This window comes from Natator depressus, chromosome 9 (genome assembly GCF_965152275.1).
Source record: "Natator depressus isolate rNatDep1 chromosome 9, rNatDep2.hap1, whole genome shotgun sequence".
Lineage (NCBI taxonomy): Eukaryota > Metazoa > Chordata > Testudines > Cheloniidae > Natator > Natator depressus.
Genome location: NC_134242.1, coordinates 57,556,733 through 57,577,856, shown reverse-complemented (window position 1 = coordinate 57,577,856; position 21,124 = coordinate 57,556,733). Strand labels below are relative to the sequence as shown.

General features: G+C 47.8%; 1 protein-coding gene across 2 annotated transcripts; it reads left to right on the top strand.

Annotated features, from left to right (window-relative positions):
- The first annotated feature begins 2,349 nt into the window (after positions 1-2,349).
- CLIC2 (chloride intracellular channel 2) lies at positions 2,350-19,594 on the top strand. 2 transcript variants are annotated; one of them, XM_074963046.1, is made up of 6 exons: positions 2,350-2,871; positions 10,354-10,463; positions 11,479-11,604; positions 14,276-14,382; positions 15,455-15,636; positions 17,543-19,594. In XM_074963046.1, the coding sequence occupies exons 1-6, from the start codon at positions 2,815-2,817 to the stop codon at positions 17,702-17,704; spliced, it is 744 nt and encodes a 247-aa protein (XP_074819147.1). In that variant the 5' UTR covers positions 2,350-2,814; the 3' UTR covers positions 17,705-19,594. The 2 variants fall into 2 exon arrangements, with proteins under 2 accessions (XP_074819147.1, XP_074819148.1); XM_074963047.1 differs by lacking the exon at positions 11,479-11,604.
- The last annotated feature ends 1,530 nt before the right edge of the window (positions 19,595-21,124 follow it).

Genomic DNA, 21,124 nt, shown 5'->3' with positions numbered 1-21,124 from the left:
ATCACACCCCAAGCTCCTAGTGTAGACATAGCCTACATGGTCTCTTCTGGCCTTGGAATCTGTGAAGCCTCCATTTTTGCTTAGTCCCACAGACCACAGCCTTTCTGAAATTTTCAGTATAGCCCCCCTAGTTGCTGAATAGCATAACTGCAAGCAGTTATCATTACAGAGCACAGCTCCCCTGATTCCAAGGCTGGGGCTTGTGCCGCTGGCCCATACGTGCAGCCAGAGCAGAATCGACCAGCACTTTGCACTGTGGCTGACAGTGGGTGCTGCTGCTACAATACCGAAGTGTGCAATGCTGTTCCAGGCAGAGGCATTATTCTCCGACCCCTGCTGGGGCTCAGCCTATGTCCTGAAGTATGAGGGCCGGCAGGAGATCTGTGAAAATAACTGAGTTTTTGGTTCAGTGGCCACATGGGAAAAGTCAATGAAGTTTTGTTTCAAGGTGGGAGGAAATGGCTTGGTTTTGAGCGGAGTTATTTTTTAACTTTCTTTAAAGTCAGCGTGAAGTGAAATTTGAAACAAACAAGTCAGTTCAAAGCCCAAATGGAAATGTTTTGGCTTCTTTCCAAGCTTTTTTTTTAAACTGAAACAATTTAGTGAATTTGACCTGAATTCACGACATGGTTTGATCAACCTGAATCCACATTTTTCATTGAAAAAAAGTTTCATCCAATAAATTGCCCCCTGCTGTAATGGAGAGGCTTCACTTTTGTTTTCCTAGTGGATGCTCTAGCTCTAATCAGGAATCTCAGGGCGGGGATGGGAGGTGGGGGTGGAAGGGGGGAGGGGGAAGGGAAGGGCAGCCAGCCGGTAACAACATCCTTCCCTTCTGGAGAAAAAGCAAGTTGGTCATGTTTTCTAATGAAATAACTTTATAGAATCATAGAATATTAGGATTGGAAGAGACCTCAGGAGGTCATCTAGTCCAATCCCCTCCTCAAAGCAGGACCAACACCAACTAAATCATCCCAGCCAAGGCTTTGTCAAGCCGGGCCTTAAAAACCTCTAAGGATGGAGATTCCACTACCTCCCTAGGTAACCCATTTCAGTTCTTCACCACCCTCCTAGTGAAATAGTGTGTCCTAATATCCAACCTAGACCTCCCCCACTGCAATTTGAGACCATTGCTTGTTCTGTCATCTGCCACCATTGAGAACAGCCTAGCTCCATCCTCTTTGGAACCCCACTTCAAGTAATTGAAGGCTGCTCTCAAATCCCTCCTCACTCTTCTTTTCTGCAGACTAAACAAGCCTAGTTCCCTCAGCCTCTCCTCATAAATCATGTGCCCCAGCCCCCTAATCATTTTCGTTGCCCTCCGCTGGACTCTCTCCAATTTGTCCACATCCCTTCTGTAGTGGGGGGACACTACATCATCTCCAGTACTAGGCTCTTACGCTGAGTCTGATTGAGAGATTCCCTGCTAAGGCATAGGGCAGTCACTTCCCCCACTCCTGTGCTGCAAGGACAGCAGCGCCCCCCATTGGCCCCTGGGAGTCTCTGGGCCAAAGAGAAGGAGCCATCCTCAATCTCCGTGTTTTTATCTGAAGAGCTGATCTATTTATGATGGACTTTCATGGAGCCAAAGCAAACTCTTTGTCCCAGCAGCCCCCAATCAGCAAAGGACAGAGTGTGGAAGGCCGACAGTAAAATTCTCCAGCTTCTCCTAAGTCCCCCAAACCATTCTTCCCCTCCATTTCACCAAGCATTCCCTCTCCTGCGTGACCTGTGCAAGGGCAGGGGACACCTGGAGATATTCCCTTGTTTACTATGGACCAAGCAGATCCCATCTCCCCTGTCACGCAGCCCTTGATGATACACACAAATATCTGTGACAAATCCATGAAACTCTCTAAGGAAATGGGGGAATAACACATGGAAAGCGAACTTGATCCAGAGGAGATGAGCCAGAGCCACAGCTTCAGATCAGGATCAGAATTGAAACTCCTGCTGATTTGGGGGTTGCTCACATCTGGGGTTCTATCTCAGCCCACAAAAGTGAGAGGCCAGAGGTATGAAATTCAGACCCTTCCCTGGATCTCTGGGGCTTTCCCCAAAGGGCGGAGAGAGATTCAGATCTGAGCTGCCAGTGTGGACCCTGCTCAGATGTTGATGTTTAAGGCAGATACTATGTATTTTAAAGTTGTGCCTAGTAGAGGGAAATAGGCCTCTTTTATCGGTGAATCTGAGGTCTCTCCCAACAACGCTTGCTTTCCCTTAGTGAGAGTTGTGGGGTAGGGAAGGATGTGCTCTGGAGCTGGGGACTTTTTGCCTCCTGGACAGGATAATTAGATAAGTGATCTCTCCAACTGATGAAGCACAAGACACTTCCAGCCCATTTCCTGTGACAAAAGATCTCATGGGTGGGAGGTTACAGTAACAGAAGTGGAAGGATCTTTTCTGGGACATGAGCCCACGGCTCAGAGAGAGCTCAGGGCAGCATCTGGTCTGCTTGATAGCTGACAGGGGGACCTCATGCATGCTCTCCGATAGATTAGGATGCTGAGTCACAACTGGGAGGCCCTTGTGGAAATACCCTTGCCCCTCCAGCAGCTGCTGCACACACTCTGTCACTCCTCCTCAGTTCAGAACTCAGGAGGAGGAAGGAAAAGAGCCACGATAGAACTGCCCATTGGTGAGTGGAAGCTGGCAACGGGGCTTGGTGTATCTTCATTAGAGAGGTCCTTCACCGTACACCAGCGGCTCTCCCACTGGATCGCCACCTGCTTCCACTTAGAGGTTCAATAGCAGCAGAGAACAGAGCAACTTGTTGCAGTGGAGAGCGGCTAGCAGTTTGAACAAGCAGAGAGGATGGCAAGCCAGTGGCACAGCCCTCGGAAGGAGCCCGAGATTGAGCTTTTCGTGAAGGTGAGTTTCAGAGACATGTACGCTTATGAATTCTGCACACTGGATTCACCCCAGGCAGGAAGGACAATGACCCACTAAACTCACCAGTTACTTTTGATGAAGTTACCTGCAGATTTTTTTGCAAGTTCTTTATCATTTCAGAGTGGGGGGCATTGTCCCATTTGCAATTGTCAGCGGTACATATGGTCAAATAGACCCATGACTACATGTGTGTGTGCACAGCGGTTGGCAGAAACGGGTGCCAAGCATGCCCAGACTGGAGGAATTCTGAATCTGGGCTCTGCAGGGATCTAGGCATTCTACTGCATAGTGCCAAAGGAACCGTCAGGTTATAAAGTTATCAAGGGGATCAAGTTATTTTGGTGTGATGTTGTGTTGTTAATTGTTGTTATGCTGATATAAATCATATGTACAGCAGTGTAAATATGGCATGTGCCTTACAGAGACAGATAAGGCATGATCCTGTCCAGAAGAGATAACAGACAATAATACAAACACATTCATTCAATTTCTGCTTCTCTCCAAGTTGTGATTGCAAGACAGACTCTCTGAACTGCTCTGCCTCTCTTTTACTCTGTCTGTGTCAATTATTCAGCTGACAGTTGTTTTGCTGTAGAAATGTTTTCCCCTCAGTTAAGTGCTTTGGGGATGGATTTCCTTTGGAACACTTCAACTCCCCTCTTCAAAACATTCTTAGCAGAAGTGGAGAGAGCAATAAATAAATCAGATATCCTGAATTTCTAAATGAATGTCTGAGAGAGAGAGATGACTCTGAACAACTTCCACAACTTTAAATTCCCCGGCCCTGTGCTTGTTACTTGGCTGGCCACTGATTACACCATCACAGTAATAGAACAACACGTGACTTTATCTAGGGCATTTTGATGCAAACAGCAAATGCTCAAGATTTCAGGCTGCAAATATTGTTGAGATTCTGAGTCTTTTAAAAAGAAATGTTTAATATTCTAAAAGTGTCATTTAAATGAGATAGGAGGTTTTATTCCCCAACTATTACAACGAATCCTTCCCACAGCAAATAACAGAAGGCTATCTCGGTCTATGTTAGAAATCTAGGGACTCAGACTTCACTCTCATTGTTGATGTACAGGACTGTCCAAAGTAAAATTATTCAGGGTTAGGTAAAAGATATTATCTGTCCTTAACCTCTCAAAGCCTAGGCTAAATTGCTGAACATAGATACTTCATTAAGATCATCTCCTGTTTACTGTCCTTCAATTGTTAAAACCAAACTTGTCCCAGGGTATTTTGCTGGTGAATTCAATGCTTCTGTGGTTCCCTGTTTTATCACTGTTACCTAGCTAGTCCCTAACTATCTTAGGGAGAGGCAGGAATATGATACACAAGATTGTTTCAAAACTGCTTCGGAATCAAGGGACTTTTTATTAGAGAAGGGAAACAGAAAACAAACGTTTAGTCAGTACTTCCCCTAAAACTTACTTAATTTAGCAGTAAAAACCCCCCTTGGAACAAGTAGTATGGTTGTAAACTAACAGTCCCCTACTGTAACAGTCTCTGTGTTTTAACCATCTTTGGCAGGCAGGCTTTAATGAAACAGGGTCTGATCTAAAGGGGTGTTGAGCAACCACAGATCCCAATGGGAGTTGTAGGCACTCAGCACCTCTCTAGATCAAGAGCCAGATCCTGCTCCCCAAGTAACACTGGAGTAACTTTAGAATTACACCCCATTCACACCAGTGTTGGTGGGAGAGAATCTGGCCTTAAACCCCGACACTCTTTTGTGGGGGAGAAGAATCCTGTGAGATGCTGAGTGCTTCCCACAAGGTGCCGAACACGTAGTTCCAAGCACCTTACAGGACTGGGTGCTTGGCGCCTGGTCTAGTCTCCTGGCAGAGATATTGACCCATAGGACATGGATGGTGTGATGCAGCTGCCCTTTTACCTACCTTTGCTAATGTTCCCAGAGTGGCAGTTCCTGAAGATCTATTGAGAACTTCTTTGTCTTGATTTTTCTTCCTTGTAACTCATGCATCTTCAGATGGTAAAAGCTATTATTTGTGATCATTATTTCTATTCCTGAGGCATACGCTGTTGAGCCAGGCACTGTACAAACACATAGTAAGAGACAGTCCCTGGCATGGCCCCTGGGCATGTCTTCGTTGCAGTTCACTTGAGTTAGCCGTACTCAATTTACCCCTCTGGAGTTAGCCTCACGTATGTGAGACCAGCCACAAGGAGGACTAACACTTGAGCTGTTGTGTCCACACCAGCATACATTGCATTCACTCATGTGTGGCATGACGGCTCCTGGGGGCCATCCGATGGTTCTTTGCATTATTGTAGGCTGAGCCACTCTATGATCTCTTTGTCAGTGGGTTGTGGGGAAACTTGCCTCTCCTTTCTGGGCACATGGGGAATTGTGGGAAGGCATCAGAGAACTATCAGCATTCGAGTGACGCTAGCCTGCATTCACACTGCAGAGTGGTCATACCAGCAGCTGACAAGTTGTACTAACTTGAGCTTTACCCTATACCCACACTTGGGCTCGTGTACAGGAACTAACAGCATCACCACACTAGAGTCAAAAGTTTTGTGTCCGGATGGGACTCGAGTTATAACTCAAGTCAACTTTGTGGTGAAGACAAGACAGACAGGGTGGGAGAAAGGAATGATTATCTCCATTTTATAGACGGGGAAGAGAGGCACAAAGACATTAAGGATGTATTTTAAAGACACCGAATTTCCCTTGATTTCCAGGGGGGTTAGTGCCTGAATTCCTTTAAAAATCTGACTTGAAGTGACTTGCCCAAGGTCACACAGGAAGTCTGTGTCAGAACTGGTGATAGACTGGCCACTGCCTGAACTGTTAAACTAAGAGCCAAATCCTCAGCTGCTATGGATCAGTGCAGCGCCGCTGAAGTTGGTGGAGCTACACCAATTTATATGAGTTAAGGATCTGTCTGTCTGTCATTGGACTGGCTTTTTTCTACAATCATCATTCTGTTGTTAAAATTCAGCTCTGTCTAACATTACTCAGCTTTGGATTAATTTGTAAAATAATAGAAAAAATATAGATCTTCCCTGTGCCCTCACTCTGGCAATTTGCTCCAATCAATTTCTATCCCTTCATTCCCCCTTGGTCTGCAAGATTGGTCCTCTCTTTGGGTCACCCAAGCAATAATCTTTCTGTGTCTGTCGCTCTCCCTCCCCAGCAGCTGTTCCTTAGCTGTCACTGAACTCTCAAGCCTGGATGATATGGCTGCCCCCATTGCAATGGCAGGGAGAGCTCCTTCCAGCTCAGGAGTGTATTGTAAGGGGCCATTTATCAAATTGCAAATTGCACTAGCATGACGTGATATATGCCATCATGTGCCAGCAATGCCCCTCTGCCATGTACATTGGCCAGACCAGACAGTCTCTATGCAAAAGAATAAATGGACACAAATCAGACGTCAAGAATTATAACATTCAAAAACCAGTTGGAGAACACTTCAGCCTCCCTGGACACTCAATTACAGAACTAAAAGGGGCAATTCTTCAACAAAAAAACTTCAAAAACAGACTCCAGTGAGAAACTGCAGAACTGGAATTAATTTGCAAACTGGACACCATCAAATTAGGTCTGAATAAAGACTGGGAGTGGATGGGTCATTACACAAACTAAAAACTATTTCCCCACGCTAATTTTTCCCCCGACTGTTACTCACACCTTCTTGTCAACTGTTTGAAATGGGCCACCCTGATTACCACTACAAAAGTGATTTTTCCTCCTGCTGATAAAAGCCCACTTTATTTGATTTGTCTCATTAGAGTTGGTAAGGCAACCCCCATATTTTCATGTTCTCTGTGTATATATATATATATATCTATCTATCTTCCTACTGTATTTTCCACTCCGTGCATCTAATGAAGTGGGTTTTAGCCCATGAAAGCTTATGCCCAAATACATTGTTAGTCTCTAAGGTGCCACAAGTACTCCTCGTTCTTTTTGCTGATACAGACTAATACGGCTATCACTCTGAAACCTGTCACCATTCTTTCAGTACCACTTGTATTGTAGCTGTGGAATTAGGAGACCATTCACTCCTTGCAAATAGGTCTCCATAAATCAGCAGGTAATGATTTCCAGCTGTCTGTGGCCTAGTCTGAATCCAAATCAGCCATCTAGCACCGAAAAGCTCAGCTTCCCATTATCAGTGGCTTTAGGGTAGCCAGTCTCCATCTTAGGTTTACAGGTTTGGTATTTTTTCAATTCTCTGCAGTAGTAAAGGTCTCAGAGAAAGGCAATAAAGCTCTCTAAGCTTTCAGCACCCAGAAGATTTTCCTCATTTGTAAATATGACTATTTGAAAAGATTTTAGTTATTACCTTTTTTAAAATCGACAAGTAGGATTTTGTGAGCAGTCCAAATTATTTTCTTACACACCCATTAAAAGAGGGGGTGACAAACACAGCAGATAAGGGCATGAAGCGGAGGTGAGGCAGAAGAACGTCTGAGTGCTGGTAGATATACAAATTGATTTTTAAAAATCATATTAATTCATTTGTTCATATTTAATCAGTTCATCCCATTTGGCCTACCTTTGTTCCCATAATTTCATTGTTTGTCTAACCCATAGGAGTTAGGCACCCAAATACTTTTGAGGATCTGGACCTAAATTACTCCATTTCTCTTAATTCTTTTATTCTGATTCCCCCTCCCCCATTCTGTAAATGGTATTTGCTTCAGCAGCAAGAGGGCACAGTCCTACAAACACATGGCTTGGCTTTCAGTCTCTGAATAGTCCTATTGACTTGGGTGGAAATGCTCAGGGGCTTAAAATTAGGCATGTATGCATTTGCAGTGCTGAGGCCTTATAATTATTAGTGGCTTATTCCTGTTCCATATGACTCTTGAGATGGAAATTATTGATTACACAGCTGTCTGATCAGAAATGGTATCAGAATATACTCTTGGGAGAATATTCATTTGAATAGTTTCTTTTCAGCATAGTAAAGGTAAGGGGGGAACATTTTTAAATTGCCATTTTGTTTATTTAAACCTTCAGCTTTCCTTGGTTTAATTCTGATGCACTAGTTGTCTTTACAAGAGTCTGATGGATCAGGGTAAAATTTCCAAAGGTGCCTATGTGAGCAGGGGCCTGATTTTCCAAGCTATGTAGGTGCGGGAGCCTAAAGCTGCAGACAGATACCTAATGGGATTTCTGAAAGCCCTAAGCAGGCTGGGTGCCTCACTCCCACTGAAAGCCCATGGGAGTTGGGTGCCTAACTTGTGTGGGAATTTTAAAGTACCTCTTAGGCACCTAGCTGCATCTTTAGGCACCTGAGCACCTCTAAAGTCTGGCCCTTGACTTTCAGTGGGAGTGAGACTCCCCCAGTGCCTAAGCGTATGTCAACACTGCAATAAAACCCCTGCAGCTGGCCTGGGCCACCTGATTTATGGGCTCGGGCTGCGGGGCGGTAAGATTGCTGTGTAGACATTGGAGCTGGCCAATTCCAGCGAGTTAGGGGCCTAACGACCTTTAAAAATCTACCCTTAGGTTCTTCTGAAAATGTCACCCTGAGAGCCCAGTGTGGCCTGCAGACCCTGCTCTGCTGGCACTGATGCACGAGAAGGAGCCCAGCTTATGGATTTATAAATGTGGAACCCCCCAGCTGGCATAATTACAGTCACTTTTCAGAGTAGAACCCCACTTGGAGAAGGGGCCAACAGTTTGAGAGTTATTATAGCCTTGTATTGAACGATCCCACCTCTCCTATACTGACCTGGGCTGGAGTCAACCCAGAGTCTTCCAAACACATGCAAGACTCCTGGAGGAGCCTGTCTAGATGTATTTGTTTATTAGGATTTCTACAGAGAATGAGGGGTGTAATCTTTGTCTGACAAGGTAGCCTCAGGACTTGCCCAGTAGGCTTGCAGTGTTCTTCATTTTTGTTGCACTGGCTGAAGACTGACTTTCGTTTTTAAAAAGGGAATTGTTTGTCTGGTTCATGGAAAATCTGAGCCTTTGGGAATTTATGCCTTGTCCCTTTAAATCAGCAAGTGAACAGCGAAAAGAAAACAAACTACTGTTTTCCTGGAACATGTTAGTGCATTTTCTCCCACACCCTCCCTCTTGAGTTTTTCCTCCTGCCAGCGAGGAGCCTCCCTTCCTGTTGAATGCATTATCAAACTCCATCCTCCTTTTGTGCCTCCCTCCCCGACTGCTACCACCAGCGCTGAGTGTACCAGCCTCCCCCTCCCTTTCGCGCTTCCTGTCTCAAGAGCCCCTGACAATCCAGCTTCTAGAGACAGGCTTTCCAAAATATGGCAGCAAGGGGCACAGAGAGCTTTCATACTGCCTTCCCCTCTGACCCAGCTCCCACCAGGAAACAGAAACAATATCGCACTGGCTTACAAAAGAATCATTGTGAGTGGTGCTGGTTCATGAACCCAGCAGCCCCACTAGGGGCATGGCCCACCTGCTCTGATGACAATCAGTGTTGGTGCATTTCAGGTGCTCAGATACCATGGTGACAAGGGTGGTATAAATAGCTAGATTAAATTCAGCCTTTCAGGGGGTTGTTTAAGTGTGACTTGATAATGTTATGTTTGCTTTTGTATGCACTGGAGGGGTTCAGTGCAGGCTCTCTGGGCTAGTGAATCCAGCCTCTGGCCACTGCCACCTATAACTTATACCTCCCCCCGTTACACAACTCCTCTGACTTAGCTCCCCAAGCCTGGGTGAAAGTTAGTGTACTAGGGGCTAATTACCTGCTGCTTTGCCTCATGTGTGATCATTCACAATTGTGCAAATGAGCTGTGAACTGCCACCAGATCAGAATGCTAGGCCTACATCCATGGCCCCGGCAAAGCTCAGAATGGCATGGGTGCTGTAGTGGCCACTGCACTTCCCCGGTACTGGGCTGTCTATGCACTCGGCTTCCCCCACCTCTCCCGTTCATCTTCCCCATGTAATTTTAAACAGCCTGATGCCCTGTCTCTGTAATGGACCCTCAACCTCTAACCACCCCCAGACTTCTGGGAAGGGATTTCCAAAATACAGACACAAACCTAGATCTGAATTTCATGCTTAGGTGTCTCTCTGTTTAATGGGATGGACTGGACCCCTGAATCCTAACATATCCCTTAAAAAACCTAAACACATATGCAAACGGTGTAGCCTGGGCCTATATCTAGATAGACTATAAATGTGCCATGTGACTTAGATTATAATTGCTATGAGAACCATCTGAGCATCTCCCATCTTTGGTCCATTTGAAATCTCAACCATAATGTTGCATTGAATCTCCTTTTTTAAAAAAATGGAGAGAAAGGCACCTTTGATGATCTGGGCCTAACTCCCAATGAAACCAGTGAATCACCCGTTATGCTGCCACTGCCTGTTTACCAAGCCCAGAGCTGTGCTAGCAGCTCCTTGCCCAAAGCCACTTGCAGAGGCCCAGCTGTGGGAGACATCTGATGCCCAGTGAGCAGCATTGGTCTATTTTGCTCCTTCTGCAGGCTGGCCTGGATGGCGAGAACATTGGGAATTGTCCCTTCTGCCAGCGTCTCTTCATGGTTCTGTGGCTCAAAGGTGTCAAATTCAACGTGACCACAGTGGACATGACGAGGTAAGGGAACAGAGGTAATTCTTGCCAGTGAGACATCCAGAGTACACAGCAGGAGAGCTCAGGGCTGCCCCTTGGTTTGTGTGCACCAACAAAGTCTCTAAGGTGCCACAAGTACTCCTCTTCTTTTTGTGGATACAGACTAACACAGCTGCTACTCTGAAACAAAATCTTAGTGTCATATGGCTCAATTGCTCTTCAATCTACACTTCAGATCTTTCCCGCTGTCAGCATCACGTTCCCTTTCATTACATCTGCCACATCACTGGCATAGATGTAGTTGACTGGCATCATTACGAGGTCTAGCTGTGACCAAATTCTCCCCTCACTTATTCGCCCCCCCCCACACACACACACACTGACCTCCCTGGAATTACACAGGGGATAAGCCTGCAGGGAATTTGGCCCCAAAATCAAAGTTCAGGCCATTGTACCTTAAGCAATTGGGGACACAATGTGAACAACAAACATTTGTCCATGGACATTCATTCAAGATGTCCTGTAGTGACAGGGCCATGACAAGATGGCAGTCAGCCCTCTTGGCAAATTGAAATGACTACACATATCCCGTGGGCTGCCAAAGATGGATGTCCCAATGGCCAGTGAAGTCAATGGGAGCTGTGAACTCAGGGTATAATTTGGCCCTTTATCTAGGGCTCTCCCTCTCCTGATCAGCATGGCTCTGGCTCCAAAACACAGGGCCCATGATTCCTTTTCACCACTGTGTCTCCTCCATGTACTAATCTGTGTCTCTCACTATTTGATGCTTTCACCATGTGGTGTTTAAGAGCAGGTTGGACAAACACCACTCAGGGATGTTCTAGGTTTACTGGTCCTGCCTCAGTGCAGGGAGCTGAATTAGATGACCTCTCAGGGTCCCTTCCTGTCCTACCATTCTATGTTCTTCTTGGTGGTTGTGCATGGTGGTGAGATGAGATTATGACACTGCACTTGCAGTGAGGCCTTCACCTCAGCAGTGAATCCCTCTTTTTTTTTTTAAAAAAAAAATTCATTTCAGGAAACCTGAAGAACTGAAATCTCTGGCTCCAGGGACCAACCCTCCATTCTTATTGTTCAACAAGGAGCTGAAAACAGACTTCATTAAGATCGAGGAGTTCCTGGAGCAGATGCTGGCACCTCCTAAGTATTTAATATCATAGTATTATGTACTTCTTTGCCACCTTCCAGCCAGGAGATGTGAACTGCCACCAGATCAGAACACTGGGCCTAGATCCGTGGCTATGACAAAGCTCGAATGGCATGGGTGCAGTAGTGGCCATTGCACTTACCCAATTCTGGGCTTCCCCCGCCTCCCCTCTCACTCCTTGCACTTTGCAAACATTGATTGGTTCAGCAATGGTACTCATCTTGTTATCTTGTGTGGCGGGGGCATGGACAGAGGCACAGAGAGGGACTGGGAGCCAGTGGCAGCAAGTAGAATGTTGGAGCCCTGGTTCTAGTCCCTTGCTCTGAGCAATGTATTGCTCTCTCCATGAAGGTATTGCTCAGGCCAAGGTACTGCTGTATGTCCCTGGGAAGAAGCAGAGGTAGGCTTTTGCCTAGTGTGAGACTGTTGGTTTAAGGTTGTGACCCCCAACCCCCTTCCTCTATGAATAGCTAAGCAGCAAGGAAACAGTTTGGCCTGTGAGATAACACAATGGAAGGAAATTCACTGTGTGATCTCTGGATGCAGGCAAAGAGGGAAAAGGGCTCGACAGGCAAGCCACAGGGGTGGGGGATGTGGTGAGAACGTGCAGGTGGATCGGTTTAGAGACCCAAGAAGCAGATGCCGTTATTTTTGAAGCAGGGGAGGGGAAGGGATTCAAAAACCTTTTTTCTGCTTGTTTTTGAAAGGGGCAGGTGCATGTAGCTGAGCCAAAGCGAACACTCCAGCCCAGGGGTTAGGAATGCAGCCAGCTCCTGGCCGAGCGGTTATGATGCGCTCACTCTTGGCTCTCTCCCCGACTGTTCGCTGCAGTGGTAAACAGGAGACACCTTAAAGGGCCGGAACAGTTCACAGCTGGGGCTTTAGGCCAGATCCTGAGCTGTAGAAAGCTGCGTGGCTCTCCCGAGTCTCCCCCCCTTACCCCCCTGATGAGTTACCAGCTGTTGCTGGCTGCATGGCTGTCTGGATGGAACCCAAAGCAACAGTCTTTGGATAGCAGGGAGCAGAATCCTAGCTCGGGGTTCCTCCTTCAGCTCCATATTGCCCTGAAAACTCCCCTTTGTGCCTAGTCAGGCTTTGGGACATATCTAGCTAGAGGTCATCACTGCATGACCCTTTCCAGATTGCACCCATGTCCCAAGCAAGCTGGCATGCGGGCACTCCAGGAGCTCATGCTAGAGGAATCCAAGGTACCCTCTAAGTCCTAGGGCCAGATCTGCAAACAAGTTCAGCACATTGGGCGCATGTTGGGTGCTGGGATCTTTTGCAAATCTGTCCACAGTGGCGGGGGCTGAGCCCCTCTGAAAGCCCTGGCCTGAGAGGCCTGATTCCTGTGGGAGTTAGGGGCTGAAATGCCTCTGGAGGAGTACACCCTTAGCGACCATGGGACACACCAACGCTCAAGGCTCAAGCGTTTCACTGGGCGACTGCTGAGCACATGAAACACTGAGGCTTTGCTCTCCATCCTCACTCACCTCACAGCTTTCAGCCCAGTAGGCACAGCACAGAGATGAGGCAGGTGTGAGTCTCAACTCAGTGCAATGGCATGGTGCAGTCCTGCCCTCTCCTCTCCCAGAAGAGAGCACTTAGACCAACGGCTTATAGATTAACTCCTGTACAGAGTTCAAAGCTCTTTAGCCCCTCAAGTCTTCCCCTTCTTCTGGAAGCTAATTCAAGCCTCTTCCCCTAAGCTCAGGAGTCCCACAGCCTTCTCCATGGCCTGAGTAATAATCCAGGCAGGCTTACTTCCCTTGCATTTCAGAGTCCGCCAGCCCCCCTCCTGCCCTAGGAAAGCTCAGCCAGCAGTAGTGCTGATCTCCTGGGGAACCTCCTCTAGGTGCACCCGCCGCCAGCTGAACTACCTTTCCCCAGGTCCAGGCACTCGTTAGCTGCCAACCAGCTGCCTGGGCATGGCATTAATAACCTACAGGTGGGCTGAGCTGAGGTTGCTCTCCTTAAAGGGGAGAGCCACACTGTGACAAACAGACTCATGGGAAAAAGCATATTACTTGCTCAGATGGTCAGGTCTAGTTACAGGACAGCACCCCTTGCCAGGAGAGGTTTTGGTACCTGCAACAGTGTTATGTTGGGACACCCTTCATCCTTCATGCCTCGCCCCAGGCCACTGGATAGGTACTGGAGCCGCTAGCCTGTGCTGCTACAGCTTTGCTGCTATTGCTGCCGGAGCTAGCTAGGTCAGAACCGGCTCGGGTCTGTCTACACGGGCTGCATTCCCCTCTCTGACTGCAGTGTTGACAGACCCTGAGTCTGGCAAAACCCATCTTGGGGCCAGTGCAGGGCTGGGCCTAACACAACAGCTGAGCTGATATTGGCATGCAGGGTGTACTGGGATACCTCAAGAACAAAAGGCATTTCCCCATGGAGCTGTGTGAGTTTCCATCTCCCCCTCCGTGCCAATCCGTGCACACCTGTCTGAAGCCAGCATCCTGGAAGTGCCAGCAGAGCTCAGAGCTTCCCTCTATCCCTTGGGCAGGAAGTTAGATGAGGTTGATCATTGCAGGGCTTTATGCTTTTGAACCCATCTCAGTCCTCGTGGGTTGTATAGTCACTAGAAGAGAATGCAGCTGAGTATCCTTCTAATGGCAGAGTGAATTCTCCATATATGACTCTGTGCATTTATCTTTTTAAGGTACCCACACCTGAGCCCCAAATACAAGGAGTCCTTTGATGTGGGCAGCAACATCTTTGCCAAGTTCTCTGCATACATCAAGAATCCCCACAAGGAAGCAAATGAGAGTAAGGAACCCTGGGGTATTTTTATTTATTATTCTGAGTCCATCATTTCCCCTGGAAATTTACTTCCCTGGATCCTGAAGCAAAACCTATTAGAAAAATAGCTCGCTCAGCCAGGGGGATCCAGAGGGTGTCTCAGCTGTCCACAGTCCATGAAGCTGGGGATGTCGGTGCACAGAATGGGAGCTCCAGGAGAGGTCGGGGCGGGGGTGGGGGAATGCCTCTCAGCAGCAGTGGCAGGGATCTGAAGGTGCTGAGTATTGGTGACAATTCCTGTGTGCAGGATTCCTGCTCTTTGAGAGGGCATCCTATGGCTGGGCTGGAGTCCCCGCTGTCTCCCACACTCCACCCGCCCAAGTGATGCCCCTGGCAATTAAAGCAATAAAGTGGAAGGACAGAAGCAACCCTGCCTTTCACCCAGCACCATTTGAGGATCATGATCCATAGCTTGTGCTGTAAAGGCCTGGAAGCAGCAGAGCATCAGGATAGGTGGCTGCTAAAGGAGCAGCTCGGACAGCTCTGCCTGCACAGAGCCCTGTTCTGTACACACTCTGAGCAGTTCTGGCACACCCTACTGGGGGCAGCGGACATCGCACTGTGTTTGGTGGATCTGGGCTTGGGGAGGCGGTCTACCACTGGTTTGGCCAACCCCCTCTAACCAGTCCCTCTCAGAGAAGGTGGCAATACGTATTAGGGACATGTTCAGATCCTATAGCTCTTTGGAAGGTGCCGAAAGGATATATTCTGGGGTTTCTCCACCAAAATTCCAACAGTGGTCCCAGGTGGAAACCCCTCTTCAGGTATGGCCCAGCTCAATGGTACAAGTATCAGGGACTTGTCTATGAGGGAGGAGATTTTTTTGGTGGGGGCAGGGGCGCGGATTGTGTCTATACCTACACATTGGGGCAGGTTCATTATCTCATGCCAGGGGCCCTGGCTGTGATCTCAGTTGGGCTGGTGTAGATCAAGAGTAACTCTACTGAAATCAGTGGAGTTGCAGTAAAACTGGTGGGTGTGAGAGCAGAATCTGCTCAAGGTCTTTCACACTAACGCTGCGGTTTCTCCTTGGGTGCAGATTTTGAGAAGGCTTTGCTGAGGGAGTTCAAACGCCTGGATAACTACCTGAACAACCCACTCCCTGAAGAAATCGACCAGGACAGTACCGAGGAAGTCCTGGTCTCCAACAGGAAGTTCCTGGATGGGAACAGGCTGACGTTAGCTGACTGCAACCTGCTGCCCAAGCTGCACATCATCAAAGTAAATCCACCTGCTAGCTACAGAGGCCACAACCTCTGGGTCAAAGGGCAGGCCAGCACACGAAGTATGGGATTTTCAAAAGTGCCCTCATGCCCAGGGAGTGCAAGGTCCTGTGACAGTTAGCAGGACTTGTGCTCCTAAATCACTTAGGCCTACCTCCTCATTGAGATCAATGCCAGTTAGGCACATGAGTACCTTTGAGGATCTGGGCCTTAGGGGCTTGGGAGAATCACCTCCCAAAGCAATACAGGTTCCTTTACATTCCCAACTAGAGCCAGCTCACCATATCTGACCTTGTGAAGCTTTGGGGAGCTGAGGCACTGTCCAATTCCAGCTCAGCATATTCTGACTCAAGCCTGTCTGTACTCATCCCCTTTGGCACCATCCCCTGCTCAGTGTCTCGCTTGTCCCTTCAGTAGGGCATTTAGCTGAGCAGTGGACTGGCAAGGGAGGCTAGAACAGCTGAGCCAGGTCTGAGCATTAAACATGGGTGAATTTCATCCCAAGGAGAGTGAAGGAAGCTCTATCACTCGACGGATCTAAAGCTAAACAGGAAAAGCACTGGAGAGAAACCTGTAGGGACAACCCCACTCCAGCCGCTGCTCTTCGTGAGGGACCAACAGTACTAGCCAGACCCAAACACAGTACTGTCAGCCAAGGTCTGGGAAGCTCCTGGCTAGCTCTCAAAGGCGATGTCCCAAGTAAAGGTTTCACCCCTTCTATCCAGTGTGAAGTATCACCCCTTCTGTCCAGTGTGAAGCTCTGATGTTATTTTCAGAAGTATGGCTTTCACAGCCAGTACTTTTGGAAGCGCTGGGACACCTTTGTGTCTCTGGTTCAAAGCCAGACTGGGTGGACAGCTCCCCTCCTGCCTGCAACCCTCCCTTGCTTCTGGAGTTAACAGCCTTGAACCCATCGATCTCATCCATGATGAACAATAAGTTTGAAATTAGGGAGAGGATTGCTGCAGGAACAGAGCACAGTGTGTAATAGCCATCCCTGACATGCTGGATGGATGAGCCAAGAAAGCTGAGATTTTAAGCTTCAAATCTGGCTGTCTTCTTCCTCTGAATGAGGGTATTGATCCAGAAGAGACAGGAGGGATTTGTGGGAACTCAGTGGACTTCACTGTTTCATCCACTTCATGATTTTCACTCCCGCTCTTACGTGGATTGCCGTGGCCAACCTTTAGGGGGCACCCTGGGAATTCCAAATCAAGATTAGTTGCTCATGGAGTCCTGTTTGGTCCAACATGCTACAGTGGAACCTCAGAGTTACGAATGCCTTGAGAATGGTTGTTCGTAACTCTGAACAAAATGTTCTGGTTCTTTCAAAGTTTACAACTGAACAGTGACTTAACACAGCTTTGGAACTTTGCAGGAAAAAAATGCTGTTTTTAACCATCTTAATTTAAATGAAACAAGCACAGAAACAGTTTCTCTACCTGGTCAAAAAATTTTTTTAAACTTTCCCTTTATTTTTTTAGTAGTTTACATTTAACACAGCACTGTACTGCCTTTTTTTTTTGTCTGCTGCTGCCTGATTGCGTACTTCCAGTTCCAAATGAGGTGTGTGGTTGACTGATCAGTTTGTAACTCTTAGGTTCTACTATAGCACCTAGAGGCCCCAGCTGAGACTGGGGCCCCATTGTGCTGGGCATGGCCCAAGGTGGGATTATTGTCCCCGTTTTACAGCTGTGAACTGAGGCACAGAGAGATTAGGTGAGTTGCCCAAGGTTCCCCAGGGAACCAATGATGGAGCTGGGAAGTGAATCCTGAGTTTCTGCATGCCAGACCAGTGCTTTAACAACAAAGCCTGTGGGCTTCCAGGTCCATGGGGCCAGATCTTATCCTGATACCCAGAAGTCTAATAATCACCTGCATTTTCTCACCCTTCACCCGTCTAGATTGCTGCCAAGAAATACCGTGACTTCGAGATCCCAGCGGAAATGACAGGCATCTGGCGCTACCTCCACAATGCCTACTCCCGTGATGAGTTCAGCCACACATGCCCAGCCAACGAGGAGATAGAACGCACCTACGCCAGCGTTGCCAAGAAGATGACCTAGGGGGCAGCCAAATGAGCTGGTTTTTGAAACCCCTCTTTCCATTGGAAACACTGCCATGAAAGCTGCCTTCTTCTGAATGGCCATGCCAGTAGAACAGCCCAGTCCTGTCACCTGCAAACATTCAGGATCTAGGAACTGCAGGAATCATTATGATGTAATTAGTAACTGCCTTTCAGAAAATAACCCCGTGCTTCCAGCTGCTGCAGCTACCCTACTCATGTGTAGATTGACTGCACCCTGATTGTACAGCTATAATCATTGCATGTATAGAAATGGCACCACTCAGCTGCCGAGGCAGCTGCTTTGTCATTCCTTAGAGGCTAGGATTCCCAACCATTTTGTGGGATCACCAATGTTTATTGTGCAAAACTGCGCAGAGTTGGTGACCATGTGGCATAGTGCGGTTTAAGTGTCACCCTTTTGAATCTGGAGGGTGGGGTACAAATGATGTCTTAGATCCCAGAAAAATGGGTTTTCACAGATGCATAGAGTTTAGGCCAGAAGACACCATCAGATCATCTAACTTACCTACCCTGTATAACACAGGGCATTACATTTCACCCACTTACCCCTGCTTTGAACCCAATCACTCGTGTTTGGCTAAAGTATATTTTCTGGAAAGGCATTTGAAGACATCGAGAGATAGCACAGGGCTGCACCAGCGGGGGCTGCTCTAGGTGAGGAATGAGGTGCCCTGGAGGAGCTGTGTGAAGGCTCTAGAATGGGAGGCTCTGCAAGTCACAAACATACCAACAACAGACACTGAACTACAGTGCCTTCCCCTCCTCCGATACCAGGTTTCCATTGTTCTAGCTCCACTGACTTCAGCAGAGCTCCTCCTGAGGCATGTAGGTGTAAGTTCGAAGTGGATCAGGCTCACACATATCACAATCTCAATACAGAGCACCAGCAGCAAAGAGCCATTTCTTATACAAAGTTCACCCGGTAAGTGTCAGTGATCAGCTTGGAAACTCTTGCAAGAGAACTGCCCCATCTTACTCCTGGAATGTGGACTGCTAAGACTTAGGTGCTCCATCTCCAGATCTCCCTGACCCCCCGCAGCAATGCAGCTTGACCAGGAGAGGTTCCCCTTTCAGGTACAGGCAGTGCGGGAGTTTTCCATGATTGGGCAAGAGACTGTGAACTTTCCCCTGATCCCACACAAGCTGTACCCACCTGCCCAGCCAACCAGGGTGGACAAAAATTGATTTACTTTCTAAAACAAAAGGGTTTTTATAATTGATGTGCAGCGTATCAAGGTCAAACTGTGTGTGCGCGTGCCCAGAGCACCCAGGCCCATTTCCACCGCTGGGTGAGCCTAGCACAGTTCCACTGAAGGGTGACTCCAGCTGAGGATCTGGCCCACATAAGCATGGAGTGACTGATGCTGGCTCAAGAAGTATGACCCTTGAGGCCCTTTTCTACCACTGTGACCTTGGGAGTTGCTACTAGCTCCGGCATAGTCCAGGAGGCAACTGATAGAGGCTTGCTGGGAGGGGCTGGCTCAGTGCTCATGGCCACACTTTCCCCTCCTCCATTAGATTTGTGATGCTGGCGCCTCCTGCCAAAATCTGTACCCAGGAATCTGTCCCCTCCCCCCAAATAGTACAGAAGCTAATGCAACATAGATATTCTGTAGAATGCAATGGCATGCCTATAATGTACTAAGCATTACAGATCTGCACTGGGCACTGAGATGGTAAAAGCCCCCTAGAAAACTCACTAAGCTTCTCTCTTACTTGTACTTTTGCACTAAAAAGTGTGTACTCGCAATTCTGCTTTTGATATATTTGTTAGTTTCATTAAAGTGATAATAAACTTTATTTTATATACAACTTTCACGACCCGGCCCCAGACTGCTGTCCAGGAGACGCTGAGAGCTAGAGAAGGCAGTAGAGCATAAAAAGGTGTCTGGTTGTGCTGGGAACATGAGAAAGTGAATACTAATTGTCCTTCTAAAATAAACAGTAATAATAACCTCCATTTTCTGTGCTGTCCCTTGTGCTGGATCCCAACATGCTGTACAGACTAGAGGGATATAGACACCACCTGGAAGGCAGCCTGCTCTGGGGTGGCACACTGCATCTGCTCTGCATCCCCAGTTCTACAGGAATTCCACGGCCCCTGTAATTTCCTCAGAACCTGCAGAATGGGAGAAGCCACAGCTGCATAGCAACAGCTGTGGTATCCCTGACGATGTCACTCACTTGCATTAGGAACAGTGCAAAGGAAGGGGCCTGCTGAGCACACGTTGGTTGAGGACATGGCCCTTCATAGGGCTCTCAGGCCCTTCAGTTTTGGCAGCATGGCCTGTCTCTTTGCTGTGCTGACATTAGTTCCCTGTTGGCATCTGAAGTGCCCATGCCACCAGTGAGGGGTGCAGAGCCTGTAGGGGGCACTTACTGCTGGTCAGTAACCTCCACCCTTGCTTTCTGCACCATGTGCTTGGATTTGGGGGAGGAACACTCTGCATCCAGGGACTGGTCCCTGACTCCTCCCCAAGGGGTAGGCCCCATCCCCCATTTCACCATGTCCATCACGGCCCCAATCCACGGCAAACATGAGTCTGTTCAGCAGCAGCAAGCTGTAGCCAATGGTGCTTTTAGCTCTTGAGATCCCCAGTTTAGTCCCTGGTGTGCAAGGGCCTCCAAGTTGCCTGGGCATTCTACACAGTGCCATCGGATACCACCATGCAGCAGCATTTCCTGCCTTGCTGTGAGCCTGTTATGCTTCATTTACTCCCACCTGTTTCCTCTGTGCAATGTAAGGGAAGGAAGTAGAGGGGCCAAAGACACTAAACAAGATGGACTCAGAGAGTAAAGAGAAAGAGCCAAACACACAAGAAATCAAGAACATGTATTAAACATGTCAGGGTTTATTAAATAAAATAGCTCCAAGTGGGGTTAAGCCACCAAGTGCTAGAACTGGGGGAATGAACGGCGGCAAACCTAATGAGATGGACAATTGCTAAGTGCATATCCTGGAGGCCTGGAAAATGATCAGCAATGGGTTTTCTTTTTCTTTTTCCCACTTAGCTGTCCCTGTTGCTAGACCAAGTCAGTCATGTGATGTGCAGGAAACCAGCGCAGCTGCCTTGTGGTTTTCAACATGAGACTTTGATTGTTCAATTTTCTTCTTAATCATCTGCTGATCCTGGGGCATGGAGCCCTCTCGCCTTGTGACCTCTGCAATGGGCCTGACAGGCATAAGTACCAACTGACTCATACACAGTATGCGTCATGCTATTTTGTCTTCCTAGTTTGTCTGAAATTTTCAATGCTGAAACAAGCCTAGAACAGTTCCAGCCCTTTAAGATTCCTCTTATAGTGCAGCACGGGGATGTCTCTTTCCAGGATCTCAGCATTATTCAGTGAAATTCACCCTGCAGGATAGGGGGAACCTTTAAAGGCACCAGATGCC

Bases quoted from the DNA above. Each gene is read 5' to 3' on its own strand.
- CLIC2 (XM_074963046.1), top strand. From the start codon at position 2,815: ATGGCAAGCCAGTGGCACAGCCCTCGGAAGGAGCCCGAGATTGAGCTT. The intron at 2,872-10,353 runs GTGAGTTTCAGA...CTCCTTCTGCAG, and splicing joins AGATTGAGCTTTTCGTGAAG to GCTGGCCTGGATGGCGAGAA. The intron at 15,637-17,542 runs GTAAATCCACCT...TCACCCGTCTAG, and splicing joins CCAAGCTGCACATCATCAAA to ATTGCTGCCAAGAAATACCG.